This window comes from Ischnura elegans, chromosome 10, assembly GCF_921293095.1.
Source record: "Ischnura elegans chromosome 10, ioIscEleg1.1, whole genome shotgun sequence".
Lineage (NCBI taxonomy): Eukaryota > Metazoa > Arthropoda > Insecta > Odonata > Coenagrionidae > Ischnura > Ischnura elegans.
The window spans coordinates 45,160,729-45,188,518 of record NC_060255.1 but is presented as its reverse complement, the minus strand read 5'-3'; the positions used below and the strand labels follow the sequence as shown (position 1 = coordinate 45,188,518).

The window sequence follows — 27,790 nt, the reverse complement described above, 5'->3', positions numbered from 1 at the left end:
CTGGAAAAGTTGGCTTTTGACGCATGCGGCGACGCTCATCTTCCAATAACTTTCGATGTTAAGAATTTTCTTTTGTAACAATGGCTCACTTGTCATTCTTCACCTACGTATACATGTATATAGCTCATATTTGGAGGCTAATTAGCATAACTGTTTGTATACTGGACGTCTAAAATAGGTCTGTGCAAATCCATCTAGGGTATTTCGTGGTGTTTAATAAATTACAATATAGAGGACATTTAATGCATATTCCTTTTTAGGAAGTAATATAGAGAGTAGTATTTGTAAATATAAGAGTATTTTGACAATGCCTGTACTACTAAATTTCTCATGTATTACTATGTGAGCTGGAATATAATAGAATATCTGGACGTAGGTTCGAAGATTTTCGCAGCGTTGATCAGATGATCTCTGCATTCTCTTCGGGTTTTCACCGCGTCTGTTGGGTTTTGGCGACAACAGTTTCGCTGACATTGCAGTCAGCGTCTTTAGGTCGAAGGATGTCAACGAAACTGTCGTCGCCAAACCCAACGGACGCGGTGAAAACCCGAAGAGAATGCAGAGATAAGAATATCTGGACGATTTTTTCTAATGTCAACAATGGCCGAACCCAACACCAATTAGATCCGTATGACTCATTGGTAAGAAACGGATCTCCTGAGTCGATCCCATGGATACTGAGATCGTTAAGTGAAAAAAATCTATTCAGATTCGACAGCACGACAACATGATTAATAGAGACTGTGGGTGCAACATCAGCTATAAATGGGACCCCCTCCTGATAATACGAGAGGACTGGCGGCCAATCAGGAGACGCTGACAGGGCAATCGATCTCAACCACGCCAATTTGTATATAAACTCCGAGGCACGGTCCTAAATCCCCGAGGACGATGGACAAATTGTACATCGAAACGTCGGAAGGAGATATAGAGGACCTTACCCGGTGTGACACCCGAGAAATCTTCACTTTCATTGTTCGGTGGGATAAAACCAGACATTAGATGCCGGTCGTCTACTCCTAATGTCTTACCACGCCATAGCGCAAAAAGTGTACTGTATAGGCATTTTGTACAATTTCTTTTTCTCCTAATGTGAATCTAAATATACCAAAACAACTTTCTCCTTCTGGATCCAAGACCGTAGGAGGAACACTCATCCTTTATATTTCAGCCAGCCTTCACTTCATGATATCCATGAGACGACATGAAAGGGGACGTGAAAGAAAGAGATTGCGAAACGTGGCTGTGGAGGGGCTGTAAGGGGGGGAAAGCGAAGTGGAACACATGGTCCCTGGGTAGCACTGGCGATGGGGCGGAGGCGAACAGCTGTGTCTTTACGGCGGTATTTATGAGCGTTTGAAAAAAAAATAAACGATCCCTCGCGAATGAGCCTCCCACGACATCTTACGGGAGTGAAGGGCAGCGGGCACGTTGAATAGCTGGTGAGACAAGGGGAGGCGCGTGTTCGGATAGATATGGTTTTTATTTATTTACTCTCGTGTTTTCTTTTTGTCCGTATTACGAGGTAGGAGTTGGCTGCTGTGGGTACGCATCAAAGGCGCAATGTGGACGGCTGTTTCCGAGTCTTGAAAGCGAGAGCATCGATGTGTGTAGCTGGAGACGTTTTAGAATCGGCGCGTAATGTTCGATCAGGTGGTTAAATGAGTTTTTTTACAGAATCTACGAACATTAAGTCTTTTTTTTATATCAGAGCACAGTTTATTACCAGTGGCTTTGTGTGCGGTCACGCCTACGGGTTCAAATTTACTCTCAGGGTCGGGTAAAATTAGTCGTGAAAAAAATCGTTTGGCTCAGCCGAGATTCGTGCATATGGTATTCTCGTTCGGGAAACTTAGGGCGGAATTCTGTCACTCGAAGCGCCAGAAAAAAAGCGCCTATTCTTCCATAGTGATTTCCTGCCTACTCCTCCCGGTATTCTCTAGCTCATAAATAGATAAGGAGATGGAAGTATGTGATGCATTTCGTTCAAATCCTAAAAAATTTGACGCCACCCCGAGAGGCAATAGGATTGTTTGTTTAAAAGTCTTACTTGTGTTCACACGATATATATGAGTTATTAAGCTTACCCATACGCAGTTGTTTTCAAGATCAGCATTCGATAACCATCTGGGCATAAGTATACTGATCATAGTTTTTCAATACCATTAATGAATGAATCATCTATTCCGCCACTCCGAAGGTAAAGCAGGGGACTAGGGGGCAACCATAAATTACGGGAAGCGTTTACGGGGTGGAGGGGATTCAAGCCGAAATTCACCAAATCTCACTCGGGGGAGTAGGGGGTTCTGGCAAGTATTACGTAATTTTTTTTCCCCAAGAAACAGTGCAAAATTGCAATCTTAATTATCTTAAGTGCTAGCCTTAACTAATCTCAAATAAAAATAAGTAAACAATCAATAACAAATCCAAAGCAATGAAGCATAGATTACCGTATTTACATCGAAAATACTGAATATAAATTTAATAAATATAAATTTACCGATTAAATTATTAATAACGAATTAATAATTAAAAATTATTAATAAAAAATATAAATTTACCGAAGAGTATCTTAATAGTAGCAAGTATCACGTATTTTTTTCCGCAAGAAGCAGTGTAAAATTGCGATCTTAGTAACCTTAAGTACTAGTGTTAACTAATCTCAAATAAAAATAAGTAAACAATCAATAACAAATCCAAAGCAATGAAGCATAGATTACCGTATTTACATTGAAAACACCGAATATAAATTTACCGATTAAATAATTAATAACGAATTAATAATTAAAACAAATTAATAAAAAATATAAATTTACCTAAGAGTATCTTAGTAGTAGCAAGTATAACGTAATTTTTTTCCGCAAGAAATAGTGTAAAATTACGATCTTAGTACTAGTGTTATCTGATCTCAAATAAAAATAAGTAAACAATCAATTAAAAATCCAACGCAATGAAGCATAGATTTACATATGCATTTTAAAATACGCGAACAATAGATTGCCACAGGAGATAAGAGGGAGGGGGTGGTGCCAAATCTCACGATATCTCACCGAGGTGGAGGGGGGATACAAAAATCGCCAAAATCACCTCACGTAATTAATGGACGCCCCCTAACGGGTGCCAGCAAAGCTGTACGCTCTTGAAGGTTGAAGAGAGAGTGGCAACAGTAGTGGACCATTTCGGAGGCAGGTCGTCGAAAGGATTGGAGACCAGCTGGCTGCCGTCCCGATAACAAGAGCGTGAAGGTGGAGAGTGGGAGGGGCGGGCACGGGGAGGGGCTTATTCGTACTACGCAGTCGACAGATGTCGCTGCGAAAATAAGGGAGCCTTGCGCGACTATTTGCGTACGCACCCCCACCGCTTCTCTCCCGGACTTTGTCCAAGTTATTTCGTAGTTTATTATTTTGTATTTTTTTAAGGGGAGAGGTTTGGTGGAAATCCCCACGATTAAGCACCCTGCACAACAACTTGACTAGGCGTAACTTGGCGTTTCGCGTCGCGGAACAAAACGTGCTATATTCCGTCGATCACAGCTCAGTCCAAGCATTCATTTTCTGACTAAGTTTAGCTAGTAGTCTCGCTATTCCTGCAACAGTTGATGGACAGTGCATTCTTTTATGTTTTCTTGAAAGGAGAGAAATATTGGTATTTGCAAGACAATGATAACGCCTAACAAGCTGTCGACATGTATTATTTCTATAATTTTAAAATAAATGATAAAATATGTATAAATTATATCCAATTTATAATTTATTAATAGTTTTAATCACAGCTCATTCCACGCATACATTCTCATACAATTTTTAGCTGGTATTGTCGCTATTTTTATGATGGTTGATGGGCAATGCATTATTCTTCTATGATTACTAGAATGGAAAGAAACCTAGGTGTATAGAGGCTAATAATTTCGCTAAAAAATATTGTTGACTTACAATGCAGCGTATCATTTTCTCGTCAACCTGGATGAAGCAAAATTTGGGCTTATATAAATTAATAGTCTCTTAATCAAGTTACGCCGGTTTAAATTGCTGAGAAATACACTCCCTCGAGACCCGTGTTCTTAATAGAGAATAATCGTTTAAAAATACCGCTCTCATCTTGAAAATGTTGCAGTGCTTAAGAAGTACCCTCGCTAATATTTCAACACTTGTCTCAAATTAATATGGAAAAGTTAAAACATTACATTCATGCTCAGTATTTTAGTAGTTGTAAATTTTTATATGCTCGAGATACGAGAAAATTCAAAAATAGGCCTCCTCTTCAGCGCCAAAACATTTCCGCCTAGATAACTTTAGTTTTTGAGGTTTAATTCTTCAAAAAAAAAAGGAAAAGTACAAACAGCCGATAGAAGGTGAATAGTTTAACTGACTGTGTTTTTAAACTTCTTTGCATTGTAAATCTCAGCAATTCTCTTAAATTTTATTTGCTTCCATATGGTGTCTAGGTTAAAGGTAACTAGAAATTGCAAAACCTAACTTAATTATTATTGAAGTAGTGATTGTTTGAGGCGTAACTTGGTGAAAGCGATTCATTATTAAAATTAAAAAGAAGTACTTTGTGCTTCTAGATTAATATTTATTCACAAATTTACGTCAATATTAATTAAAGTGAATATTAATGTGAAAGTACAAAGTTCTTCTTTTTAATTTTCCTCCACCTTTCCATCCACTTCACATTCTCTTTCTTCTCCACACCCATATTCCAAACGCTACCAATCTTCTCTCGTCCCCTTTCCTAAGTGCTCATGTTTCCGCACCACAATGCGCTACACTTCAGATCAGACTCTTCACCAACTTTTTCTTTAAACTCTTACAAAGCGATCTTATCAGCTCCTTCCTGTTCATGAACGCCTCCTTTGCTATGGCAATTCTCTTTTTGATGTTCTTAATGCTGTATCCGTTTTTCTCCAATGCACTGCCCAAATACTTGAATCGATCTACCTGTTCAAGTTTTCCCCATTTACTTGAAAACTTACCTTTAGAAGATCATACAGTAAAATTTACTTGTGGCGAATGCCAGGAGACCATCGTTCTATTTTGTTATGAACTATATTTCCTTATATCCATGGTAAAGGATTTTGCCTTTCATGATAAAGGCTTTTGTTTTTGCACAGGATTTCCGGCTAATATTCCTTCTATCGTGTTTATCCAAGCAACATATTCGTCACAATTAACCATTGTTCCACCCTTTCCATAAAACGGCTGTAAAGGAAAGGATTTTAAGGTCAATGGGAGAACTTTGTGGTGATGGCCACACGTGAAAACAACTGCTGATAAAATAAGGAGTGGTTAAGTTGCGAAGATGATTTTCGTTTCTTTATAAAAGAGGAAATGGTTCCCCAAAAGAGCAAATAATAGTTCGTAGTAGCGGGGATTTCTTATCATCCGAACTCGTTACATGCAGGAAAATTAATATTGGCGATCATGGTTAAGTCCAAGGGACAGGAAACTCACCTTTTTATAGGCGGTATTTCGTTCCATTAGTGATCGTTGTATAGAGTTTTACTGTATTTTGAAAATGACATATACTTCGTTTTTTAGGTCGAAATCATTAAGTCGAACCGCGAGAGGAAGGGTAGGAGAGGAAGTTCTTGCATACGCGAACCATATTTTCTTTCTCGCTCGTATCCCATCGGCCTACGCAGGCTGCTGCTGCTTGTGAGTTGTTGAATGGGCGGCACCGTAGAGTCTACCTCGGTCGTCCCTTGTGGCGGTGGGCGGTCGGGAGAGAGGAGAGAGAGGACCTAGCCAACTCCGTGCTGTTTTGCCAAGAAAGTACCCCCGGAAATAAACTGAACCTCGCGAGGATAGTCCGAAGGGGGTCGTCCTCCTTCCGCAACTCTCCTGGCTTTAAAGCGACTTCACCAGAGAGGCTTTAGTTCGTTTATTCGTTCGAAGAGGGAGTTTGCTCTCGAGCTTTGTAAATAAACGAAATAGATCGTCATGGAAACTAACTTAGTGGCCCTAAGAACGTTACGACTTGAATGTGCAATTCGTAAAAAATAAAAACGTAACTCCAACCGTTCGTTTGTTTATTTTGTTTTAATACATTTTCTTCACTTTTAAATAATGCCTTGATTCTTAGGCTGCGTTAAAAAGGCACGTTGAACAATTTCTTTTATTGTCGAATGCGATATAATTGTAAAAATTATGTGTTTATTTCTCAATTTTTTGATCTATCGCCTACTTTTCAAACTAATCGTGACGAAAGATCAAGGGCGTTTAAACTTTCAATAATAAGTTGCTGACGTGACGAAATGCTGCCTTCCTCGTGACCACTTCTCCACGACTTCTCCACACTTTACATTAGCCGCCAGTGGCTCTTATTGTGTTCACCCTTGTGAGCGATTCATTCCCCCAACGAAAGCTCCCAGCACAAGGTCATACTGTAATGACGTCACCAACTCGTGAATAATGGACAGCAACTTTACTGATATATTTCCCTTTCATAATAAAATAAATAAATTATCTTGAATTATTTTAACGTTTTACAATTTTTATTTCAAGGCGTAATAATCTAGGATTGGCTTGATCCAGGTGTTTGTTCATTGTGGATTAAAGCTCAAAGTTCTCTTAAATTTATCAGAAACTTGGGACATAGTGTTGCCTATCGAGATTAGTATAAATTGTCCTAACTTCTCTACAGTGAATTTCACGATAAATGCGCGGTTTTTGCTTTGGGGAGTAAGTCATTTACTGGCCCCGGACATATTAAGTCAAGTAGATGAGAATGGACCTTTCCCCTGGACTACAACCTTGCCGCTGTGGAAAGATTTCCGCGCTCCTATCTCTAAAATGTATATTACCAAGCGTGATGGAATAGAATTTTTCCATATTGAAATAAACACTTGCAATTTTCCACGATTATAAAATTTTATTCCGACTTGGGTTTCGATGTTACTACATCATCTTCAAGGTACAAAATGGTTTTTACTGCATCAAACCAAGGTCGGAATAAAAGTTTACACCCGTGTAAACTTGCAAGTGTTTACTTCAATACGTTATCATGACCCCTAGAGCTGTATTAACAGGATAATTCTCGATTACCCTCGGAAATGCCACACATGTTGAGGGGTAGAAGCCAGACTTAAGGGAATCCACGTGATGGTGTCGCGTGAAAAAAAAACACTGTTGGAATGGATGTGGGAAACCCTTGCAACTACCTCTTCCCTGAAAATATAAAGTTGATAACGGCGATAAATGCTTCCACTCTTGCCCTATCTGCTTTTGTTGACTATGATGCCTGGCAGGCATTAAGGAAAACAAGGAAAGAATTGTCCAGTTCTACTACCCAGCAAGCCACCTATATAGACGTGTGTTGTTCGGACGGTCAATTTGTAAGGCAATGCTTAAACACAATAAAACCCATATTTATGACTGTTTTGCCATTGGTAAAAAGTCCGGATACTTTTTATTAATTCAGGCTGATAAAACGGGGGAAAGTCAGTAAAAAAACAAAATGGAAAGCTAAAAGTATGAGTTCTGAAGTAGCAGTCTTTAGGATGAAGAGAAGAGAGAAAATTGGATTAGAATCCTGAAATGGAGATATTGCGCCTCTTAAAGATGTTGGCCATCATCAACCCCCCAGGGATCACGCGAGAGTCTCCTTTAAGGGTCGGGATACGGGAGGGAACTGGGAGGAGAACAGGGAGGTATAAACCCCTAGGCAATAGGGAGAGATGTTCCTGGGACATGCAGAGGGTAGGGATGTTTTATATATAAAGGAGTGTGAGAATGGGGCCAGTCACGTTTTTTTCCCCGCGAAGGGGGCGTGGCTTTTACCGTGGAGATGGGATGGGGAGAAAGTGTAGAGAGATATAGAGAGGGTGGTCTTGAGTTTTAGGGGAATGGCGATTTCATTGGGAAGGTTGCCAAGGTGGTTTTTATTCCCTTTCATTTTATTTTTAGTGGAAAATGGAAGGGTTCTCAGGGGAATCAGGAAAATTTCACTTAGCCCTTTTGCATGCCCGTGGTGCGACGTTATATCGTTGCGCGCGCAGCCTCTTCCTCGAGCTAATCATAAGTCATCTATCCGAAGGTTTTTATTGACGCAGCTCTCCACTCAGCTCTCCTATCTGCTAACATAATGGAAACAGAGTATTTTGAAAAGAAACCCTATCTTTGTAGTCGGCCAATTAAACCCATAATTTCTATCACGTGACCTCTGATTTTGCCATATTAAATTTTCACCCCTTGCGCAGGAGCCGATGAGTTTTTCAGTGTACATTTCCATTAAAAGTTCAGCTGAAATTACGTGATATCGTTGTACGTGAAGATTCGGTGTCTCTAATTATAGCTTTAGGTAAATATCTAGTTAGGAAAATATCCGTCTAATTTTGGAAGGGCCTTTGAGCATTTACTCTTTAAGTGATTTAGCCCGAAGGTAATTGACGGTAGATCTCATTTCCAATTAGACGCAAGCGATAATCACTTTTAAGATTTTACTTGAGGGTGTTCGAGAGCTTCATCCGGGATTTGAACAGGGACCCCTGGATCAGCAGCCAAGCGCTCCACCCTGAAGTAGCCCTTTTTATTGCGCAGGAATTGCGTGCATCTTGATTCTCGTATTTTTTCCGCATTCCACATGATTCGGACTAGATTGCAATTTGAATGATCAAGGTGGCCGTTTACGGGCATTAGAAAGGCTTTCATTTTCGCTCGTATTCTCCCCAGTTTTGCTTCGTAAAATGCTTTGGTAGTGGTCCCTCCCAAAATGGCCGACTTAGCCTTAGCCCACTACTTGGGCTTAAATAAAGACTTAATCAACGAGAGAAATTGTTATCATATATCCCGACGCTAGTCAGATGGGTGGTGGAGTTTTTTTTTCCTTTCTGAATTCTAAACCGTCACTTATATTTTTTAAATTGTTGCTCTAACATTATTTTATCATTTTATTATTTATGTTACTTTGAGTCCCACAAACGACGTAATAAACAACTCCTGATTCTACCAACCCTATGCAGTTTGTATCAGTGGCGTAAGTATGGGAGGGGATGAGGGAATAGATCCCCCCCTAAAGCCTCAAAAATTTTTGTAGGTATACTAATGGTTTCCCTGCTGTGATGACTTTCCGCAGAATTACGAGTGAAACTCAAATTTTAAGTACCAAAATGAAGTGAAACGTGATTCCAGGCAGGTCAGTTTTCAAAATATTTTCCCGTTGCTTGAGGGGGGGATGAGGTCGCCCATCAGGTCCCTTTATCCGCCCCCATAGCATATTCCTAGCTACGCCACTGGTTGGTATAATGAAATGGAAAAATAAATTAAATTTCACATCAATTTAATTTTGTGGGGCATAGGTTTCGACGTGGTACGTTGTCATACGTAAAGGTAAAATTCTCTAGATGATGACGTGCCACGACAAATAATAGGTCGTACAATATTAAAATTATATGGAATTATAAAGTTTTTTACATTACATTAAGTTGATTCCATAAAGTCAGACCCGAGACAATAACAATAATTTTATTTACTCCTACATTATGATTTTCAAGTTGAATAAGAAAGATAACAAAGAGAAGGATCTTTAGGTGGTCTCCAAGGTTATAGGACCAGAATTGAGCCACCGTAAAATAACAAAAATTTATGCCAATAAAAGAAAATAATAATGCAGTAAGTAATACATTAAATTTAAAGAAATAAGATCAAAATAAATTTTTAATTATTTCTTGTGAGAAAAGCCAGTTTTTGGCAAGTCTTAGCATTTTATTTGAGGATTTTCTTTTTTAATTTCAGCCGGCATAAAATGAAATAACTTTGGCCCCATGTATAGAAAACAGCGTTTATATAATGTTAACCTTGGTCTGTTTGTTACTACAAATAACTCACTCCTTAAATTATATTTATATTTATCACATCCACATCATATCCACGTCATCCACGGCATGTTTCTGTCAAGTTTGTATTTTGAATAATGATATTTTTCAATCAAGACTCGATTGGCTCGATCGGCACGAGCCTACATGGCTTCTCAAGCTTCACTTGTTTAGCTCGGAGTCAGTTGTCTCCTTACCCTACCGCTGGGCAGTCGGCTCGTTGAACTCGACACTGTGTCTAAATCAATGGGTTTAATATACCACAATAGCCACTTCTGTCATCAATCAATTTTAGGACTTTGGATGAATACAAATGCCTTGGAGGAAACAATTTTAGGGCCACGAACAACTGAAATGAGTGTTTATAAGAATTTTTAGACAATATTACACGAAATATTTTTTTTGTAAAAAGAGTGCACCCTTAAATGTGTTCATGCATGCACTTCCCCAGCAGATTATACCATAACAGATTTTGGAATGAATAAGAGCATGATATATGTTTTTTTTAACTGGAATTGGACATTCGTTTCGCAAGTAGTAAGATTTGGAAAAGGCACTTGTAAGGAATTTTTTCACAGTAAGTTAGTGTTTATCCCAGCGTAGATTTCTGTACAAAATTTACTCAAGTATTTCATTTCATTCACACAATCAACAACGAACTACATGGTTGGGTTAAGATTTGAAAGTATAGCACACCGAGCTCTAGGGAAATTAGCCCAAATTTATGATTTAAAAAAATGTAACTCACCTAGTTTCCGACTCCATTGCCTTGCGACACCTGAGCGCGGGTTATCCATACTGATATTCGAACAATGCCAATACGCAGCCATTTTGCCTCGTACCTTAAAAAATCATCCAAACTAAGCCACCAAGCAAACATCTAGCACTTCTTTGGCAGAAGTTGATATCGACGCCTTCTCTAAGACAACCTCAGAGGCAAAAAAAAGTGTAATTAAACTGGCGAAGCCGTTCGACTTATTTATTTACGATGAATTTCATTCTGACAACAATGTTGGGGACGGCTACTTTGCAAGTTTAACCGCGTTTCCCACGTCAAGTGATGAATCCGGAAGAAAAGGTTCACTACCATAGCGTTTTGGAAATGTAGGTCGCGCACAGAAAACCAATATCCTGCTCCAGAATTTTCCAACCTACTGACGTACGAAAAATATGGCGTCAGCTTATAAAACTAAAAAAAAGGTCACCAAAAGTGAGCTAGCTTTCAAAACGGAAGGATAGAATAGGTCAAACAGGTCTCGCATGGTAGATACAATTCTTTGGAAGCTATGACGGAAGATTTTTTTAGAAAGGACTACCATCAATTATACTCAAGGCTGACCTTTTAAAGTATACTTTACACAGTTATAATAAAGTGAATACTCCATAGTGGTAACATGTATGATATGTAATAATATAAATGGATTTAAATAAAAGATGGTAGCACTTTTCCACAATATTTTAATGCGTACGACGAGTTTCGGCTAACAGAGCCATAATCTGGTACAATGTATGGAATATAATAATACTTATGGATAAATAGTATAATGATATATGGAATATTTCACTTATACCACGAAGTGTACTTAAAACTAATTTAAATATATACATCGAGCACCTTCTGAATTACATGAATGGATTGGGATCTTCAAGTATCAAAGCTATTCTTTACACGCCTTGAGGTAGGGAAATATTACTGTATAACTATAACAGCAAATTATAGTTATGATATAGGTGCTGATAATTAGTCTTTGAAATATTTGATAATTGAAAAGCCTGAAGATTGTAGAATCATAATTCCAATCAAAGTCAGGAAAAATCTCCGATATCCGTTTTTCGTTTGACTTGTCAGCCGTTCAAAGGGAGGAGAATGTTAATGCGTCAAAGTATAGGCCTAGGGCGAAGGGATTGATTCCAAAGAGGCGGTGCTATGATGAGGTAACACGTATCAAGAGGGGTCGCGTGTAACGCTAGCACTAAATGCACGTAAATACGCATAGTTGAAATTTGTACATCAAAGTTATTTTAAGCTATCGAAATAGGGTAGTTTCCTTCATCAAAGAAAACGAAAAGCATTGATTGCGATTTCTAACCCACCATTAGTGTGTTCATAATATACAAATTATTTGGTTTTAAAAATCCCAGTTTAGACGAATGTTAACTGTCAATTTTAACCTCATTTGAAAAAGGCCAGATTGGCGCCCATGCGATGACACTCCACGTGACGTCACAGGAACCTAGATTATACACGAGTAGTGAGAAGTTTTACATAGATTGAGATTACCATACATTTTACATAGATTGAGATTACCAATGCACGCATGAGGCACAGAGTTCAGGGAAGTATCTCTTAATAATCACTTAGTAAAATTCCCTATGGTTGGAAAGTTTCCTTCGTTTTATAGGGTATTAATAATCCTTATTTCCCAAGCCCAAGCGCTACCTGCTAGCAGGGTACTCTGCTACCTGCTTGCAGCCTGCATTGTAGCGGCGATCATAGCCTCGCACCAAGGTGGCCTCACACGGCGGCATCCGGAACCAGAATGGCGTCACGCCGGCTTTTCCCATCATTCATACTTAGCCGTCGCGTTTTCGCACGCTTGAAATTTTTCACTTTCCATTTAATCGCGAAAAATAGATATCGTCATTTAAAAATCTAAAAGCGTGAAATACGTACTCCAGGAGTAATGATCTTTAGATTTAGGCAATAAAAAATAAGAAAACCACCCTATTGGGTTCTGAAATCTATTCCACTCTCGCCTCTTACTATTTTGTTTGCTTTGGGTAGCTTTTGGGGAGACTAGCAGAAATTTGAGCCGTTTTCTCATTGGATTCTTAACCCATTTCCTCTCAGACAACGTTCTGCTAGCGAATTGAAAGATATTTAGCTACGTTCCTCCTATGTTTGTCTTAAGTAATCCGGTGAAATATTTTTCAACTCTTTTCTTCAGAATGATTTGTAGCCATATAGCTAGACTGCGTGTTAACGAGATTAGAACCTAATGATGTTCAAATTCTATGATTGACCTTCATAGAAGGGATAAAACTTAAAGGGAAGAATATTTTTGGGTGATGGAAAGATAAAATAACCTATTTCAAGCCATTTACTCTTTATGAACCAGAAGGGTTTGAATAAACCAGTAGACATGTTAAATATAGTAAACTTTAGCATACCTATATTTTTTTAAAATTAAATGCGTTCCACTAATTTGTTTTTTACTTATGTTCATTTGCTCGTAATAAATATCCGGTATCCGCATTTGAAGCTTCTGTTTAAAATGAAAAACTAAAGTGCTCGAACATTTTTCCTCCTTTTTTATAATTAGGTCAATAACTTCATGCCACTGAATCTTTTCTAACGGATTAAGGCATCAATGGCCATTATATTTACTTTATTTCAATAATCGGTTTTCTTTCTATTCTAAATATGTGAGCAAAATTTGGGGGATCTTATTTCTTCAATTTTTTCATTCTATTTATGATCATTTCTTCTGTACCAACTCAGTTCTTATTAGCAAACTCCTATCCGTTTATAGAATGCCATAAATGGATTTCCTATCCAATCGATTGAATTGTCTCTGCACCTACGACGACCAAGCTTACCCTGGATGCTGTGGACCTATTTTCAAGGGATGAAAAAAGTATTCACAATTGACCCTGCCATTAACCTAGATTCGTCCTAATATAGCTGGCATACCCTTAGCTCAATAAATTCCTTTAAAACCCCAGCTTCTCCAGTTACTACCAAAATATATCACGCATTCCAGGTGCTTAATTTCACCACTCCATTATGCTGTCGAAACGTTCCGAGAAGAAAAAAAAGATAACCCAGCAACCATTACCGAAATTAACACTCTCAGAATTAAACCGATGCAGGTCTTCCACTCCGTTGTCCGAAAAATGCTTAGCTCAGTACCATGCGCGAGAATAAATTTAACAAAAGGATTACTCACTCCCACATAGCTTCCATCGCACAAAATCGAGGTATATTTTGACCTCTCTGCAGCAGCGAGCATAACTTCTTCACGTTTTCCAGCGATAGATTAAGGGAATAAAAATAAATTCTACTGGCGGCAGGGAGTACAGCAGGAAATACTCTATTTCGCCTGCAGGGTGGGGGGATGTGCCCCTTCAGACCCCCTAGAAAAGAACTGCGGCCTTTCCCCGATTCGCCCTCCGTAGTTGAGATAACAATTCACTAAATAGTGGAATTTCATGTTTTTTGCCAAAATTAAAAGTATGTACTCCAATCTGTCTGAAAATTGGTTTCTTGACGTATCACGTGGTCTAGATTCGAAACAAAGACAGTTTTGAAAAATCGATTTTTTTTACCTCCCTGATCCCCCAAAAATGAGAGGCATGAAGGCAGTTGGCAGCACTGTCATAGATAGAAAATATAGTGTTTAGACAATTTTTCCTATGGTTTCATACGTAAAATACAATACAATTTACGTACAGACAGCTTTGCCCACATGTTGAGCGAATTAGGCTGGGAGCCGCTGGAGACTCGGAGGCTGCGCGCTAGGCTTAGATTGCTTGAACAATTGAGAATGGATACCTTTAAGAGCGACACGGAGGACATAATATTAGAGCCACACTATATTTCCAGGTCCGACAGAAGCGATAAATCAAGAGAGATGTTTTGCCGAACGGATAGATGTGGGAATTTGTTTTCCCCCGAACCATAAAGGACTTTAATAAATGTTAGCCTTCTACCTTCTTCAGAGAACTTCATTTTTATGTGTAAACGGCTGGTGTCCTAACACCCTCTTCCACACGCCTTTTAGGCGACTTTCGGGGTATTATGTAGATGTAATTACTAGCGGAGCGATGGCAGTCTGACATTCGCTGACTAGGCCCAGGAAAGGAGGGAATAAACTCGTCTATTGTCAATTGTACTCTAGCGCACGGGGTGGAGGGATTCAAGAATAGAGATATGCGAAGGAGCCATAGCGCCTTAACTCACTGCCTGCAGGATGGCCCAGCCTAACAGTGGCTCACCCCTTCGCATTTCTTGGAACCAGAGGAGCCACTCATCACAACAATGGCGCAAATGACCTCAGCTGTGGGTCGCCTCCTCCAAATGCTATGCCATTAAAAAAATCTTCCATCATTTGAGACCATGTTCGATGCTAATGAGAATTAATGGCGACAAAAATCGGCCCTGCTTATCAACGAGCTTGGCTGTCATCATGGACGCCTCAAGTTGCGTTATCTCACGTTTGGGTTTGGTTGAAGCCAATGAGGAGGCACTACCCTTTAGACTGGATGATATTTTTATGGTTTGGTAGACAAGGGGCACAAGTGATTTCTTTTTTCTATGCATAGCTTGGTCCAGAAATTAGGTATAGAAAACAAACGAGAGGAATTAGATATTTGATATAGAGCTTTTGATTTTCCACTCGATGTCAGCTCAGAACTGAGATTCACTCGAATCCCTTGGCAACCGATTTTTGTATATTTCTTCTAACAATTAACTTTGCCTAACTCTATTTAGAAAAAATCACTTGTACCCCTTGGCTTCTTATCCCCTCATTTCTTATATCTAGTAGAAAAAGATTTTATGCCATAGCTTTGAAAAATATGAATAAAAATAGTGGTAATTATGGGATTTTTATCTTTCATTTTTTTTATCTGGGATTTTTAGTTGAGAAATTGTGATAGAGAGACAAGTATGCTTGTTTTACGCACGTATTTTTGGCTGATGAACTTAAATCTGAGATTTTTTAAGAAAATATCTGAATGAGAATCATTTTTTTCTTTGAAGAGACTAGGACTTTCTACCTTTTGGCAATAATTTGTATGCGACTTCTTTTTTTTAAGGAGTTTCGAAAATTGCTTAATGTAAATTCAAAACTAAAGCAAAATGGATTTCATTCATATTTTTGGTAGGAACGGAAATAAATCTTGCAGAAAAGACTTGTGCTCAGCAGCCAAAATTACATGGAGGTACCAAAATTTATCTTTATATCATAATTTCATAGCAAGACTTTATTTTTAGTTCTGTTTGATAGGGTTATATAGCAAAACCTCAGAGTGTGCAGTGCTACTAATAATACTATAAAACAGTTTGACGCTAGAATCCAGCACCGCAGAAGCAACTGCGCAGTTTGCACTGTATCTCAAAGCGAAGGCCTTTCATAAAGATTTATGATGGTGCCTTGGGGTATGGGTTATACTTACGTCATACATTCACAGAGAGGTTGGTCATAAGTAAATCAGTGCTTCGCCGTCTTTGAGTCCCGTGGTTTCCGGTTTGAGCAAAAGCAGTTCTGAAGCAGCATTAGCGTGATTGAACAACTTTCGGCTCTTGCTGGACTAAACTTTTTTCTAACCTCTTGGGAAAACGTTGGAAGAGTCCGGGAGCCATGAGCGTTTAACTACTTACCACCCATCTTATCGGACTTGAGATGGTTTGGTCTTACTTGATTAACTAAGAACAAACACTTTTCATACCTTTTGCTTTGAAAATTATTCTTTCATAAATAGCATCCATTCTATCATTCACAATACTGCTCTCCTGAGATTGGAACACTGCAGGCCTTCATCAAAATCTACGGAGTATCATGACGTAAACATGTATTTTGAACAAAGAGTACATTTCATAAATGAATTGCCACCCTTGAAAAATAAATTCGTAAAGAGAATACTGCCCGAAGAAAGTCATCGCCGAGATAGCGGCTCATTAAATCCTATTGCTTTTGAATATTATTTTGTTCATTGTTGCTCACGTTTTGCATACTATTTGCTGATTGTTTTCTTAGTTGTTATGAGTTCTTTCATGGGCGTACCCAGAATCAAAACTGGTGGGCGGCAAAAGTAGCTGTGGTCGTTCAAGTTGCAACTTTTTTTGCGCAGAAAAGGTTAATGAAACCAAACTTTTTAAGGAAATTATGATAGGGGGCAGTTGCCCCCCCCCTTTAGAAGGGGAGTACGGCCATTAGTCCATTGTAATTAGCCTTGTGCTGTTTTATGACTGCATTAAATAAATGCTATTAATAATAATTAATTAAAAGTATATCTTGCCTTTTAGGGGTACAAGGACCAGTCCGAGGACTAATCGATTAAAACACTGACGAGCATAATAAATGCTCATTAATTTAGATATTTAGGCACAAGAGGCCAAAACTTATCCTTTAAAAAATTGTGATGTGCTATTGAGAAATATGAAGTATGTTATTTGATATGATGCTTGAAAGTATAAACACACATACTTGTAGTAAATTAGTGATAACATATTATAGCACTTCACTCCTAAGATTAGAATACTACAGCCGTAAATTTCTACCTTTCCCAAGCTAGTTCATTTAGTTCCCTGATGTGCTGCTTCCTTGTGTCCTTCTTTATCTGACCTAAATACTTATTTCTGGGCCTTCTATGGGAGACAAATCCTTCAATTTTTCTCTCTCCTAGTGTTCCTCACGTCATTGCGTTGCGTTTTAACATGGCCTGACCACTGGGTCCTTCTCTGGCGTATAGTGCTCCACAGTTCGCCTTATTCTCCTATTCTTCGGTACACCTATTTTCTTGCCCTATCCGTCTACTTGATCATCAGAAACCGTCGCCAGCCGTTTTAAAAAATGACGAGCATAATTACAATGCTCTTTAATTTAGAAATTCAGGCAAAAGAGGACAAAAATGATCCTTTAAAAAATAATAATGTGCTACTGAATAATTTGAAGCATCTGAATTATATAATTTGATTTGATGTCTGAAAGCCATGAACTCCCATATCCCGTGGTTTAGTGAAAGGTGTGCTCTGCCCTCAACAATGCCAACCAACCTTAAGGCTGATTCACCAAGAGAGTGTACATTTAGCACTCATTAATAATGAAAACAGCTAGGATTTTGAGCAAGCATGTTTAAAAGCATTAATTTATTATCCTTTTTCAATTTTCATTATAACATTCAAGTTGGGGAATATTGTCCTCAGCATTTGGCTACTGCGCAGCCTTCTTAAGTGCCCCATTTACATCTTCGGTTGAGATCATTGATCACTAGTGTAAAGACACACAAATATATCGTACTGTCCATTTATTTTGATTTCAAACGTCTAAAGCACGAGTTTCAACTGCCGCTCAGTATTCACCATTCATTTCTCCCGAAAAAAGATGAATCCATTGACAATTAAGGGGCCACTGCTTTAGATATTGGTTGGAAATCTGTATCATTGTGCGGAAAATAGAATTTGGAATCAATTATTATGTTCTTTTTCTTCAATCCGATTCGCTTAATTGCTATATTTTATTTAATATATCTATTTTTATTCTATTTCAACAATAAAATTAGCCGTAACAACCAGGGGTGAAGTATAAAAATCCATTCAAAACATGCACAACAGCGAAACTGCTTTTTCCGACGCAAACTGTAAACAGTAAACCACAGCTTTGATAGCTGTAAACCCATATTTCAGCCTTCACCATAGGCTGAAATTCAACAAGCATTGAAGACTAAAGTTTTTTTTGTAAATTCAAGTTAGGAAGCAGATTGAAGAAGCGATTCTTTAGACAATATTCTCATTAAGAATTTCTTTTTCGATGATGGCAAGTAATTTATGAAATGTACTTTTTGTTTAAAATACATGGTGACGTCATGGTACACGGTAGGTTTTGCTATCGTTACAATCAGGGGCGGATCTAGGATTTTATCAGGGGTGGTCACAAGGGGTCTGACAAACGATCTTCTCTTACCCGAGTTTAAAAGCAAGGATGAACTGTTCGAAATATTCTCTTTATTTTAATGTGAAATTTATTGACATTAAATTAAATAATTGAGGCTCCGTATGCACAAAACAAAACGAATGTAATGATAACGTATCAAAAATTATGTCTATTTTTTAAGCGTCTGGGGGAGGCATGTGCTCCCTCCCCCTAATCATTCCTCCCCCCCCCCTATGATTACAATGTATGATCGAGTGAAAAAGAAGTTGAGGAGTTCATCTTTTTCCCACCTCCCCTCTTGCCATTCCTCCAACCGCTCCAAGGATTAATTACTCGCGTCTGATGTAAATCGTATCCCTTCCAGGGTTCTCCTCTCCCCCACCAAAAACCCTTTTTCTGTGTCGTCCTTTCCAACCTTCCCACCACCCTAGCCACTCATCCCTCCGACATCGATTTGTGCTCATTTGGCTGCTAATCCCAAGGATAGCATCTCCCGGACAGACTCATCGCCCTCAAGTCTTTCCATACGACGCCATTTCTCCATCTTCTTCTTCAGCTATTAAACACGCAGCCTCCCCCGAGGAAATGTTTAGCGTGTTCATGTCAATTTGGAATGTGGGTCATGCAGCATCTTCATCGTGTTCTCTTACGTAAAGCAGCTTGTCCAAACTGACTCATTCATTCGCTCATCAACACGCAGCCGAAACTGCTATGGATGAAGCAACGAAATGTTCAGGATATATTCCATTTGTCACGTTGAGGCCCACCGAGAAAGGATTTTGTGAAAAAAATTATTTTTGGGTTGTTTTTACCCCATTCATGTTAAAATTTTCATTCCCACAAGAAAAACATTGCATTTTTTTAGGCCCAATATCTTGCAATTTCTTCATTTATAAACACTCAAGCTGTTGGTTGAAATTTTTTGCCACTGCGCGGAAAAAGGAAAATATGTTGAATTAATTATTTTGCTCTATGTTTCAATTCGCTTTGCTTCCTTTTTATGCTGTGTTTTTAATATATTACAGCATCAGACATTTGTTACGCTCCGATTTCTCTGTATTTTCTTAAATTTACAGTTTCTTTTGCCTCTATACTTCGAGCAACTTTCCATTTTTTTCGTCTCTCTTCAACTATCCCCTCTCCTCCTATCAACAACTCCCGAACAACATCAATAATTAAATATCTAACGTTACAATATCCATTTTTCTTCCATCTCAATATTGGAAATTAGCCGTAACAACCAGGCGTGAAGATGCAATCAAAACATGTACCTACAAAAGCAAACCTTCTTTTCCTAAACTAATGGTAAACAGTAAGCCACAGATAAAATAATTGTACAGCCATACTTCAGCCTTCGCCACACATTGAAATCCAACGAGTATTGAAACTAAAACCTTTGCGTGAATTAAGGTTAGGTAGGTAGTTAGTCAAAATTTTATTTTCATTCACAGCGTAATGATCACGAAAACCTGTGTATGGTTTTTTAAAGATGTAAAGATTTCTGGCTTTTCGGCGAAAATCTCCATTCCGTAAGTGAATTTTTGCGAGAAATTAGTGGCCAAAGAAATATTGGATCCTTTCCAATAGATTATTCACGGTATCAGTGAATGATATAGCAATAAATTTCATTTTTGGGACTGATTTTATTGTAAAAAAAAGTTAATGTGATAGATAGATGTTTGTGCATAGACGTGATTTTATCGGATGACGCGTAAGAAACCGCGCGGTTAGACGTTTCATCCAACCCTCCCAGCCCATAATTCTCGTTCTCCCTCATATTTCACTTTACCTCGCAAATTTCCTATCCTCCCTTTACTCACAGAGTTCGCCATCTCATCTTGGGCGTCATCAATCATCCATAGATCCTTTGTGTGCCTCCCTTCCTTTCTTTAACTTCACCCTCAGCCTTGTATCATATTTGCTCCCTTCTTGCGATATCCTGAAGCAGCGATCAACCTCATTGTTCAAGGAAGACGAGGGAACACGTGCAGTAAATATGTCTAACGTGAATTGTCTCATCCGATGCTATAGTAATAATAATATTTATTGTCCTTGGACAATTGTCCATTAGGAACACAAAATGGCTACAGCATACAAAGAGCTCATAAAATAACCTTTTACCAAATATATAATTCCAAATTGAATACAGCACAACTAACAAATCAGGACATAAAAATAAAATCTTGAAGTTAATCAATCACAGCAAGAAAACCTAAGTATACATAGTGTACACACATACTCATCACAACATTTAGGGTAGAACATGAATAACAATAAATCATTTACTCCAACAAATATGGTATGCAATTTCAAACAGACCTGAGGTAAATATTATAAAACATAAATTATGAATAGTTGAAATCACAATGACAACTACATGCATACTTTACAAGTTTGAAGACCAGTAAATACTTTCCAATAGCATGGACATAAATTTTTAAAAATATTTAAAGGTGTTACAACTGCGATATATTTTGTATTTCAGATTGTTCAAGTAGTTTGTTGCTTTACTATATGAAATAGATGACAAATTGAAAATCATAAAATGTGGAATATATTTAATTTATTTATTTAGGTTTGAAATGAAAAATAGTGAAATAATACATAGTTTATGCCTGTCAATGCGTCATAAAGTGAAAATTTTGAAAGAAGAAACGACGAAGTGAATGGGAAAGCTGTCAATGAATTAGTATCTTCTGGGCAGGGATAGTTTTTGGGGCGCGGTCGCGTTGACTGGGGCTATCCAAAACAAACTCATGAGAAATATATTTCCATTCCCTTTTCCTACTTCGATATATTATTTTACTTATAAATTCCAGGTAACTTACTTCGTAACGATATTTTTTGCTGGGTAAAAAGGGCCTCGATTTTCTGTGGAGATTTTTTAATGAAAGGTGATAAGGATCCTATCTGATTTAGAAATTTGATGAGAAATTTCCCATGAACGTTTTCCTTCTCTACATACAGAGGCGGTACATACAGGGGCGGATCCAGGATTTTTTCTGGGGGGGCACAAGGGTGTGACCGGCAAAAGATCTTCTCATACTTGAGATTAAAAACAAGATAAAACAATTACTGTACGAAATATTCTTTCTTTGCATTTGAAGTCATTGAAATGGAATAAAATGATTTAGGCTCCGTAAAACACAAAACAAATCGAACATAATGATAACCTTATAAAAAATTATGTCTATTTTTAACCGTCGAGTAGGGCACGTGCCCCTGCCCCCCTCCCTAAATCCGCCTATGAATACATAGATAGCTCTTTAATTTACGCAAAACATGTCGTTTGTCTCACCATACACACTAATAATGCATTTCATTCCAGAACTTATGCAAGAGAAATGTACTTAATACAGAAAATTCGTTGAATATCCGAATGCCTTTTTAAATATAATATTTTGCGCTTTCAAATCCAGTTCTGTTTTATAACTGAAATTTGGACAAATGATAATGACTTTGGCAAGAACGACTCAACCGTTCCTGTGCACGAATTTCGCTGTCTCTTTCGTTATAATTTTTTCATGTCGAAACAAATGCGTCAATGGAATCCATCTTGTTGGCTAATGATTAGCATTTATATATGATAAAAATCGAACGCCTGAGTGTTGAATGACCGCGCGACCTATTAACGCACTTGTCAAATGCACCAACTCCAGCGAGTGGAATTGATAATTATTCTTGGAGTGACGGCTATTTTGTTTTTGTTTGAGGACTGCACGCGGCACTATCACGCCTCTAGCGATTGCTTTTCAAAGTACTTGGTTGTCAAAAGCCGTGAATACGCATGCATGAGAACGTGAGGAAAAAAGGGGCAGCTCTTATTTGTGCGTTCGTGTCATTGGAAAGATTGGTCAGTGAAACGATGTCATTCGAAAAAATGTCCTCTTTGCTCGTTGGAATTGTGTTTTTTTTCGATTCGAAATTTGCGCGTGTATTCTCCGTGTTGTGTTCCACTGCAGCCGCACTGTTTCCGGTGAAAGAGAAGTATTTCATCGCCAAAACCGCACGTGCTTTGGATTGATTTAGTGGTTAGCATCACTTCATTAGCGATTTATTTATTACTTAAAGCCGAGAGAGAGAGAGTCCCCAGAGACAGGGGCGCAGCTAGGAATTAAGGCTAGGGGAGGTTTAGATGTAACTAATACCGGGGTGTGTGGGGGTATGGAATACCCACCAGGATAAGCGGTAGGTGCGAGAATTTTACGGAATTTTAGGATAAATGGTTCAAAATGGTGAGTTTTACGGTTTTCTGAGGGATATTTTATTGATCCGTACACTCTTCTATTAGTAATATCAATCCAATTAAGTAAAATTGATTAAACTTAAAAATTTCTCTGAGCTATGGAGGGGGAGGTTTTATCCCCCAATACCCCCCTCGCTGCGCCACTGCCCATAGGCAGGAATCCTCTGCACCTGGCTCTGTTTGCCCACACTTCAGGCGTCACGACAAGATAGTTGTGTCTAGGGGCGCAGCTAAGAATTAAGGCCGGGGTGGGTTTTAGGCGCAACTAATACTTAGGAGTGTGGGGGTATTGCATACCTGTCAGGTTAGCGGGAGTTGCGGGGACCCTCCAGAAAAAAAATTAAGATTAATAGTTCAAAATCGTGAGTTTTACGGCTTTCTGAGGAATATTTGATTAATCCTAACACTATTCCATAAGTAATAATAATCCAATTAAGTAAAATGGATTAAAGTTCAAAATTCTCTCAGCTGTGGGGGGGTTTATCCCCCCAAACCCCCCCCCCTCGCTGTATACTGGTTCTATCACCTTCTTAATTAAATCTGATGGCATTTATTAGCGGTGGTAAGCTCGTTAATAAGGCAGAGATTTTTTTTGTGGCAGATTTACGTTTGCAGTTATATTTGAGAGTGCTAGAAAGAAATAATAATGTTTTTCGCGGCTGTCCCAAAAAAGTGGTGTTATATTCATTTCAGTCCATGGGTATCGATCTGAAGATTGGTTTGACGTAAGACTCTAGCTGTGGCTTGGTAGCTATGTGGCTGAAGGAGGTGATTGACAGCTTATACCATTTTTGCCACAGGGAAGAAAAGGTGGCAAGAAACCTCAGTATTAGCCTGCTTGTTGCCTTGTTGCAAAAGGTGCTACGGGGATCATGGTATCAGTAGCGCAGATAGGGGGTGGTTTTGGGGGATAAAGCCCCCCCAGAGCTCAGAGAAATTTTTAAGTTTAGTCCATTTTAATTCATTGGATTGATAATACTAATAGAATAGTGTAAGGATTAATAATATATCCCTCAGAAAGCCGTGAAGCTCACTATTTTGAACCATTTATCTTAAAATTCCGCAATTTATTAATTTCACACCTACCGCTTATCCTGGTGGGTATGCCATACCCCCACACTCCCCGGTATTAGTTGCACCTAAACTCCCTCACCCCCCTCCAGCTTTATTTCCTAGCTGTGCTCCTGCATGCTATAATGTCCCATTCAATGGATCAGTAACAGATACAGAAAAAACTCAAGAAGGGGGGGGGCATAAAAGATATTTTGAGCTACCTATACTTTTATCGTAATGAAAAATAATCAAGTTATGTACTATGTTTAAGATTGTTTTATTTAAACTGATTTTACGCATATACTAGACAATGCTATCTCATGATATAAAAAAGTTACAATTGCGATTCTGCAATGTTTGGCAATGCTGGCAGCCCCGCAAGGGGGGGCACGTGCCTCTGTGCCCCCTATATGTATCCGCCACTTCCATGGACAAGTGCTGAGCTTGAAAAGTCCTCCACAAAGTACTAAAGTTAGGAAGTCTCCGAAAAGCCTGTGCCGCTGCCAGGATTGAACCAAGGCACATGGAGTGGAAGACATACTCGCAAGCCTTTTCATATCATACCTACTCAATCCCTTTTTAGGCTCCAGCTATGTAAGCTGCCTCACATTATCTCCTTTAATTTTGAAGCAGATCCACAAATTTCAAATAACATCTTTAAAGTTCACTTTTCCTACCTTTGAGTTAATTTTTTTGTGGAGGAAATAATTTAATTTTGGATTGTCCCAAGTTTAAACACTGATTCATTTTTTACAATTTGATGAGAAAAATATTCTTAACACATCTTAAATATTTGTTTATTTTCAGAGCTTTGGGGCAAGGAGCCTTTGGAGAAGTGTACCAAGGGCTGTTCCGAAACAGAGCTGGTGATGCCGTGGAAATGCCAGTTGCTGTCAAGGTATGCAATTTCCCAAATTTAAGATAATTCCAAATCTATTGAGACCTTTTTGTGTAATTTATAGTGAATATTGATTGTTTTTTGTTGACTATCAAGGAGGGGCATAAAAGTTTAAAATTTGATACACTACACAACTGTAATTAGTAATTTGCAAGTAGTTACATATCTGTTATTAATGCAGATGAATAGAATAACTCCAATAGTTGTGTTGTGTGATAGTTGGTTTGACATAGCTCACCATACGGGGGGGGGGGACCTCAGCACGTGTTCCCCCCCCCACCCCCACCAGACACTGAAAAAATAGACAAGATTTTAATACAAATATGAATAAATTTTATATTTTAATATAAAAGTTATAAATGTGTACATATTAATGTGTACATAACTTGTTGTAAATAACATAAGTTGTAAATGTGTACATAACTTTTATGTTATGTTGACTATTATATTATGTTTGACAGTCAGACCCCCCCCCCCCCCCCCCCCAAGAGGAAAATCCTGGATCCTCGCAGCTTACCATTCAGTTCATAAGCCAATGCTTTCACACTTATGTGGTTCTTCTCTTTCATGCCTTTCACTGCCTTACATATTTATGCATTTATTTTATGAGCCCTCTCTTTGCCATTCTTACCTTTAACTCATCCCTCAAGTCACGTCTTCATCATGACTCAAGATATGGCTCGTTAAATCATGTTACATATTTCATATGGTTTTCATAATATATACATATGTACTTCTCTTTCTTCTTAGGATTTCCTCATTGCTCACTTGTTCAATTATATATTTTAAAATAAGGAATTAAGTATTTAAACTATCACTAGTCTTTCAAGATTCTCATTTTTCCATAAGAGGGAGGATATATTTTATATTTTTAGGCATAGGTAGCTTGCTGTAGTGCCATCCTGAAAAAAGCAGGAGAAACCCAGCTTTAGGGCTTTTGGGTTAGGCCACAGCCCTGCGCACCCCCTCAGGACTCCAATCCCACCATCTTCCTAATACTTAATGGAAATTCCCTCCATAAATTTACCCTAAACAATGATAAAAATGAATAAAAATCAGAGAGTAGTTGTAAACGAATACTGAGATCAAATCAACTGATTTCGGCATTACCTACCTGGTGGAATGAAATAATATTCATGATAGAGAAAAGTAAAAACAAAGTATTGATCCACAAGTAATTGAATAGTCTCTACCAATTTCAATGGCTTAGCGTCATTATCAAGACAAACAAGCTTCACAGTACATACTTTGTTTTTTCTTTGTTCTACCATGAATTTTGAGATCGGAGCATTTAAGTTATCCTGAGAGCATGCATCATTGCAGGCATTAAAAAATCTCCTAAATAAGTACTGCCCAATATATCACTTATAACAAATATATCCCCTGCATAAAACTTAAGTATTTGTTAATTTTATATTTAATAAAATGATAGCTAAGTTTCTACCATTTCTGGTTCTCATTTTTCAGAGGAACAACTGAGAGTTTTGCTTAACATATAATTTTTTCCAAACCTTATCTTTGATGAGGTGCAAATTTGCATGATCATGTTGAGCGCAAACTTTGCCAATCTTATTTTTTTACCTATTGGCAACTTTTAGAGGGACAACCCATGAAAAAATCAAATGATATTTCGTTACTACTCCAGCAGGGCATCCTAAATCCACCATTCCTCCTGCCATCATAACTTCCAGCTTGCAGTCCCCTTCAAGTGTATTGTAGATCCACCCCTTAGCATTTGAGATAGTCAGCAGTGGATCCAAGATAGGGAGAAGTGGGTGTTTGGGGGGTAACCTCCAAGCAGTAGTAGGGGTCCGGGAGGTTACAAAAATTACAGGTGTTCAGTAGCAGTATAATCATATCGGTGTGCAGTATAATCATATCGGTGTCATGGTGCACGGAGTTATCCATAAACTTTTGGGTTTTTGGGGCTTTTTCTCCTGACAACTGAACAAAATTACCATTTTATCTAGTGTAAAATGGATCCCCCAGGAGTGGCTATAGCCCCCTTAGCCCCTCTCTAGATCTGACACTGGTGCTAGTTTATGTTGTACCTAACAGTGTTTATTACACATGCATTTTGATAAGCTTCCGAGAAATCATCATTTTCCCATCCCTTTTAAATTGTATATTCTTTCTAAGCCAATATGCATGTAGGCATTCCCACCCTATACATGGTGAACTGATGTATCAACTTGTTAAAAAAACTCTTACTCGTACCTCATCTTCTCTTAATGATTGCATCTATCTTTCAGAAGGAGTAAATAAAAATAATAAACCCCTTCACTTTCCTTATTTGGCTAAAAATAATTGTGCGTGCCTACAAATTCGTCAAAGGAACTTTGGTATTTCTCAAATAAGTCTTCCAAAAAAAGGCTAGCACATGATGAGAAAAGGTTGGTGGATAATCATAATGCAGTTTGATTCAGGAAGTTTTCATTTTTTCAGACCCTTCCCGAGAGATCATCTGGCCAAGCTGAAATGGACTTTCTCATGGAGGCCCTCATCATGAGCAAGTTCAACCACCACAACATTGTCCACTTCATCGGGGTTTGCTTTGACAAGCATCCCAGGTTCATCGTATTGGAGTTACTTGCTGGAGGAGACCTCAAAACATTCCTTAGGGAGTCCAGGCCGAAGCCTGTGAGTATGGGCAGGGTTTGATGTAATTACTTGCAATTTGCCTTTACCCCCAAAATGTTCTCTGTCATACACTACAGTATGGTGTTACATAGACCTTCAAATTCTAATTAAATGGCAACCAACCATATGCAAAAATAGGGCAGAGTTGAGTAAACATTTCTCATTCTGTATGCAGTGGAGGCTGTTGTTTGTGTGCAGAAGAGCTGCAACACATTTAATATTGTAAAATGAGATGCGTAGGATCCTTTCTGAAAACAAGCAGAGATTTTTCCGCACTGTTCTAATGTGCATGTATCAAGTCTTTAGAATTTCCCTCTGAATGAGGGATAGGAAGTTGCTCACCGGGGCATGAGCTGGTGAATTCACTGTCATTAAGAATTTGCAAGGATTCTCCTCATCTGGTAGGAAACGTGGACCCAGCGGAGACAATGTGTTAATTATAGCCACACAGGCTGACAGTGCTTGCTACACTTCTGGTGGGA

The 27,790-nt window shown here is 38.4% G+C and overlaps 1 protein-coding gene across 3 annotated transcripts in view; it reads left to right on the top strand.

Annotated features, from left to right (window-relative positions):
* LOC124166355 (leukocyte tyrosine kinase receptor-like) overlaps positions 1-27,790 on the top strand; it is a 550,686-nt gene that overhangs the window by 442,218 nt on the left and 80,678 nt on the right. For all 3 annotated transcript variants that reach the window (XM_046543833.1, XM_046543832.1, XM_046543834.1), the window contains exons 20-21: positions 24,578-24,668; positions 27,114-27,308. In XM_046543833.1, coding sequence (XP_046399789.1) covers positions 24,578-24,668; positions 27,114-27,308 — 286 coding nt within the window. The remainder of the gene's footprint in view (positions 1-24,577; positions 24,669-27,113; positions 27,309-27,790) is intronic.